We start from the raw sequence: 6,055 nt of genomic DNA, 5'->3' as shown, positions 1-6,055 counted from the left end.
ACACTTAGAACTAAATAAAATAAATAAAGTTCTAATACACAGAAATGTTACAAATATTAATGTATGCAGGCAAATTTTATTTTTGTATACATAACTGTTTTTCCTTTTTAACAGCAAATGCCCGGACACCCGGATCACTCTACAGATAGATATTCACTCTTCCACCCGAAGAACAGAATGTGGTGACTCGGCCCACCCACTAGGGGGAAACACACAACTGAAAAAACCCTGGCTCAACCCACTACAAAATGTTCTAAAGACACTCGAACTCTCGATTCCCCATAAGAAAATTAAAGTCATGGGGTTATTATTGAACCAATTAAGTTTAAAATTTCAGATTTTGTTGTATTCCCTAAGTTTCTAAATGTAAATATATATTACATAATTTTACCAACATTCACACATCTTCTAAACTGTTCATATTTGTAAAGCCATTACCAATGTTCCCTGAAGCTTGTCAGTGAATATCAACAAATACTTAGTTTTAAGCTGATATATACCCACTTCTTGCTGATCAATAATCAGATTTATATATTTTATGAGTCGAGCTGCTAGCTTCAGAAGAGGACTCCTGATGAAACCCTACAAGTAATTGCAATGAGAAACATAAAGCCAAGCTGCATTATTGTCAACAGGAGAATCAATCAATAGGAAAACCATGTCTTCAGTTTTGACTACTAACCTTTGGGCAGATCACCGGATATGTATTGCGATAAATCAAATTGTTGAACTTGATCAATTGAGCTAAAAACTTCATGACTTGGCTCATGCCTTTTAAAGCCTACATGTTACGTACAATCCACCAAATCAAACTATGAACTCCTATACTTTCCATACAGTTTTCAATATTGCAATCCAATACATATATATGGGTTTTTAGGTTTATATTTTATCTTTGTTTAGTTTAGATAAACATATGAGATAATAAAACAAAGAAATTAAATGCATCCTTAATGAACTGTTTAGAAATAGATGGCAAGAGCCTATTTAGTTTTCAATCCTTAGTTTGAGCATCAATTTTGACAGTATAACTTATTTCATAAGCAAAATAAAACAGAAAACTAAATATAGGTGAAGACTTACATGGGAATATGATATAAATGAAATTTTGAAGCTTGATCCAGATTCGTTTAAGAAAATGATAATACGCTTTTCTCCATCGTTTGTTAACAATCAACGGGCCAACCACGATCCAAAAACCAATAACCAATCCAATGAGTGTAAATATCACTAGGATCCAATCAATGCCATTAGATTCATCATCTTCCTCGTTAGTTCCACTGGGATTGTTGGTATTTGGTAAACACGCTGGAAGAGGATTCCCACATAGTTCATTTCCGACGAAACTTGACACGGGGAAGGTTTGAAGCTGAGGGCCTGTTGGGATTCTTCCGACAAGATGGTTGTAAGATACGTTCAAAAAGTTTAAAGGGGTTAACGCTGATAAGCTTGAGGGAAATTTTCCGTCAAGATGGTTTAGTGACAGATCTAAAGATTCAAGCTTTCCATTTTTGCCGAACAAGTTGGGAATTTGTCCTGTTAAATCATTTTGTGACAGATTCAGGTACCGTAAGCCCAAATGTGAAACAAGTTCATCAGGAATTGACCCTGAAAACTTGTTATTGGAAAGGTCTAATGTAGTCACCAGATAAAGAATGTTTTTATATGTAGAAACCCGACCCTTTGTCACCAACGATGCACTACCAAGAACTTGATTCTGGAAAAGAGTGTCATAAAGAAGAAATTGACTTGATGTTTCACTTCCAGAAATGACAGTGAAGTTTGTAAAGCATGTTGGTAGGCTCCCAGAAAGAATATTATGAGCAAAATCCATGATCTGTATGGAACTGAGGTGACATATTTCTTCTGGGATATTACCCTCTAGTTTGTTAGAACGAAGACTTAGAAGTTTTAGACTTGTATTGTTTCTCCCTATTGATGTAGGTATTCTTCCCACCAGCTCATTTTCTGCTAGCTCAATGATTATCAAGCTCTTCGAGTTCAGTATCGACGCAGGTATGTTCCCGGATAGTTTGTTATTACGCATATCCAACGATAATAGGGAAGAGAGATTTCCTAGAGAGGATGGTATTGTACCCAAAAATTGGTTTTTCTCGAAGTTTAAAATGGCCAAGAATTCCCAATTCATCCAACAATCTGGGATAACACCTGACATGCTATTGTTTGCGAGATTAAGAACTCTTAACTGACGCGGCTCTTGAATGCCAAAACACAAGAATTGTTCTAGAGATCCTGAGAGTTCATTGGACGAAAGATCTAGGAAATCTAAGTCGGGTCTATTGAAATGACCAGGTAGCACACCATGAAAGCGGTTGAAACTTAAATCTAGTACTGCACCCGGTGCAAGAAAACTAGCATTTCCCAACTTCCCTTGAATGTTGTTGTGGGACATGTTCAATAATGTTACACTAGAGAATGTAGTCCAAATCCAATTAGGGATGGTGTCTGATATGTTTGTGTTTGCCAAATCTATTTCTGCTAAGCTTGTTTGTGACTGAATCCATAAAGGAAAACGAGGGCCTAAACTGCATGAACCTATTCTTAACACTTCGAGCTGGAAAGGGGGGACCCAGTTTTTATCATTTAACTTAAACACTAACTTGTTGTCCCCAATCCACAAAGTTGTTAAGGATGTTAAATTGAATAAATGTTTTTCAGTCACAATACCTGTTAATGAATTGTGACGAACAGTTAAAAAAACTAGTTCCCCGAGTCGCCCAATACTTTCAGGAAGACTTCCGTTCAAATTGTTATACGATAGATCCAAGAAATTCAATGATGACAAACCACCAATGGTATTTGGGATAGAACCTGTCAGTTGATTTATATTCATTTGGAATGTTTTTAAGAGAGACAAACTTCCTACAGAATAAGGAATGGTCCCTGTTAATTTATTATAAGCAAGATCAATGCTTCCAAGATTCTTCAATCTACCTAGTTTTTCAGGTAGTTGGCCAACCACATAATTTCCCCTTAAGGCTAATAATTCTAGTCTAGGTGACTCACATTCACAAAATCTTTCTAGAAGTTCCGACACATTTCCGTAGAAGTTGTTAGATTGCAGATCAAGGGTAACCAAATTGCAAAGATTACTTAAAGATTTTGGTATCTCCTCAACAATTTGGTTATTCGACATGTCGAGATGCACAATCAGCGACAAGTTTTGTAAGTTGCCAAGAATTGGAGCAGATATATTGCAGTTACTAACATCTAGAAAGCGAATATTCCTTAAGCTAGACAATTCATTCAGTAACGAAGAAGAATTCAGAAAAGGGTTGCTTGAAACACTAAGAGTCCTTAAAGAAGGCATGCTATGGAAACCATTTTCAATTCCGGGACTTAGACCACCAATTAAGCAACCAGTAAGATCTAATGAAACTAAGTTATGTAGACTGAAAATCCACCCAGGCAACAAACTATCAAGGAATAAGTTGAAGGAAAGATCCAGTACTTTAAGGGATGTAAAACTAACTGAAGTTTGATTACCAGGAAATCTTATCAACCCGCATGAAGAAAAGTGTATTTCTAGCAAAGAAGGGAGTTTGCTTATAACCTGAAACCAGTCTGAAGCTCCTGATAGGTCGATGCCACTCATATTCAGGTGTTGCAACTTTTTAAGATCCTTTAGCCATTTCAAACTTTTTGAATGCATACCACTAGATATGAGATCGCCATGAAGATCAAGAACACGTAGTGTTGATAGATTTCCAAGTTGATATGGGATTTCCCCACTGAATTGCGATTTTGAGATGTTAAGATATCTTAGGTTCTGGAAAGAACCAAGGAAGGCTGGAATCTGGATCGATCCAAAATCGTTGCAGCTTATGTCGAAATATGTGAGTTGTGATAACTTGGTCACTGAAGGAGTTATGGTTCCTCCTAACATTTGTTTGGATGCTTCTTCTAATTCTTCATCGGTGTCGTATGAACCATGACAATGACCGTGAATGCTATCGTCGGGTCCTCGAAGACGAATGTCTTGGACATGACCTGTCAAATTGTTGCAGACCACACCGGACCAACTGCAACAGTCTTTGCCTACCCAAGAAGATAGACGGTTTGCTTGATCGATGAGATTGTTCTTGATCTGAATAAGCACCAGTCGCTCACTTGGTATGCATAGTATAGGAGGATCTGAGTTTTGATTACATGAACACAGGGTGCAGAGTGATGAAACATAGAGAAACCAAAGACATGACGAAGAAGATAAAGTAACAAGTGTATGAACCTTCATTTGTGGTTACGATGAATGCAAAAAGGTTTAAGTTTGGTTTGCTATTTATAAGGATACCATTTAATGATTACACGAATTGTTCAAACCTCCTTACAACATAGAAAGCTTCTTTGGTGTGAAATGAAAACAACGCACTTTAACACAAATAAAATCTATAACTAAAAAACTTCAAATAAAATCTATAACTAAAAACTTTCATATTGTTAAATTAAAAATTAATTCGATTAAAATTCATATTGGACCACTCAAGATATTTTGTTGTGTGCATAATAATAGCACCAATTATGTTTGATAGTACGTACACTTTTTGGGAGGGCCTAGCCACTAGGACCAGCCACCAGGGACCGGCTTTTATGATTAAAATCGTCATGTTATGTCATAATAGTTTTTCAAATATTATCACGTTTATTTAGATTGGTTATTCTTTTATACATTTAACTTCTTAGAGTTTATACAATATTTTGTAACCAAAAATCCAGTAAAAAGTAATGGAATTAAGTTACCAGTTATGCTTTGTTATATCCTAAAGAGGTGAATATGTTGTTTTTCATTTCGGGGCCGCCTTTTAAAGTTGTTTGTTATGAAAATGGTTTCTAAGGACATTATTGTCATTTGGTAAGCAAAAAACGTAATCTTTCAATCTACCTTAACTTTGTATTTTTTAAATCATGATACTTAAATAATGACGGAGGCAGTAATACTTAAGTTTCTTAATTGTACATTTAAGTCAATTGGAAAAATAATCACTCGATAATAATCGAATTTCAGAATTTTTTATTTAAGTGACTTAATTGTTTTTAAAAAAAGTCAAACTTATGAAAACAAATTCACAACTAGAAATAGAAAATTTTAATATGGCTTTATTATTAGAAAATTGTAAAAGTGACTAGATTGCTAAAACATATAAAAGTTTAATTATTATTTCGTGATTTATCCATTTTAACAATTAGGGAAAAATTAAAATGTAAAAGAGGGATAAAAATGAAAATTATGAGAAAGATTTATGACTAAAAAAAAATTCAAAAAGAGAGGATCATAACTCAATATCATCATCATCGTACTTAGTATATCCCATAAATAGCAAAATGATGGTAGTGTCTGAGAAGGGTAAGACGTAGACAGCCTTACCTCTACCCTTTATGAATAGAGAAGTTGCTTAAGGTGAGACCCCCGGTTCGATAGTAGTTTTGCATCAAGCCTTAGACATAAGGCACATAACACTCAACCATCGGGACACCGCCGATTTGTGCATGTACCCTTATCTTTCGACTATCAACGCCACCGCGTGATGCCCAATTAACTTTCCGCCACTTTTAACGTTATTTTCACAAGATTAGTATAATAACGTCAAAATTAGTGCAATTTCACTTTTGCCCACTCGAGGCTTCACCCATGTATACATTATATGCGCCAACTGCAAACAAGGCGAGATCATAACTCAATATATATATAAGAAAAAAAAACTAAAATGTTTCCCACGTCTTTCTAGTTAAAAAAAAGACACAGTGTTAAGAAAAAAATATACAATAACGAAAAAAACACAATGATAGATATAAAAAGACACAATAGATCAAAAAATAAAACAAAATGTCAAGTAAATTATGACACAAATGTCCAGAAAAAAATATACAATTAATGACGAAAATAATCAAAAAACACAATGATTGTTTTCCTCAACATTGTATATTTTTCCTTTTTCTAGAACAAGGAGGGCGGTGGGAAATTCTTATTTTTTACGTTTTTTTTTTAATTTTAAGTTATGATTTTTTATTACTTTTTATTATGTTTTTAAGAGGTTTT

At 34.6% G+C, this 6,055-nt stretch overlaps 1 protein-coding gene across 1 annotated transcript; it reads right to left on the bottom strand.

The window, feature by feature from the left end:
* Window positions 1-282: 282 nt before the first annotated feature.
* Window positions 283-4,420, bottom strand: LOC143630541 (receptor-like protein EIX2). The gene is made up of 3 exons (XM_077099524.1): window positions 1,084-4,420; window positions 683-781; window positions 283-582 (listed from the first exon to the last, which is right to left on the bottom strand). The coding sequence occupies exons 1-3, from the start codon at window positions 4,253-4,255 to the stop codon at window positions 515-517; spliced, it is 3,339 nt and encodes a 1,112-aa protein (XP_076955639.1). The 5' UTR covers window positions 4,256-4,420; the 3' UTR covers window positions 283-514.
* Between the last annotated feature and the right edge of the window lie 1,635 nt (window positions 4,421-6,055).

This window comes from Bidens hawaiensis, unplaced genomic scaffold, assembly GCF_021521415.1.
Source record: "Bidens hawaiensis isolate Kalapana, Puna unplaced genomic scaffold, B.hawaiensis_p1.1 tig00005681_1, whole genome shotgun sequence".
Taxonomy (NCBI): Eukaryota; Viridiplantae; Streptophyta; class Magnoliopsida; order Asterales; family Asteraceae; genus Bidens; species Bidens hawaiensis.
This window is presented reverse-complemented; position numbering and strand designations above follow the sequence as displayed.

Coding starts and splice junctions, on each gene's coding strand:
- LOC143630541 (XM_077099524.1), bottom strand. CDS start 4,255: ATGAAGGTTCATACACTTGTTACTTTATCTTCTTCGTCATGTCTTTGG. Junction 782..1,083: donor CATTTATATCATATTCCCAT/GTAAGTCTTCAC, acceptor CGTAACATGTAG/GCTTTAAAAGGCATGAGCCA. Junction 583..682: donor ATCCGGTGATCTGCCCAAAG/GTTAGTAGTCAA, acceptor AATTACTTGTAG/GGTTTCATCAGGAGTCCTCT.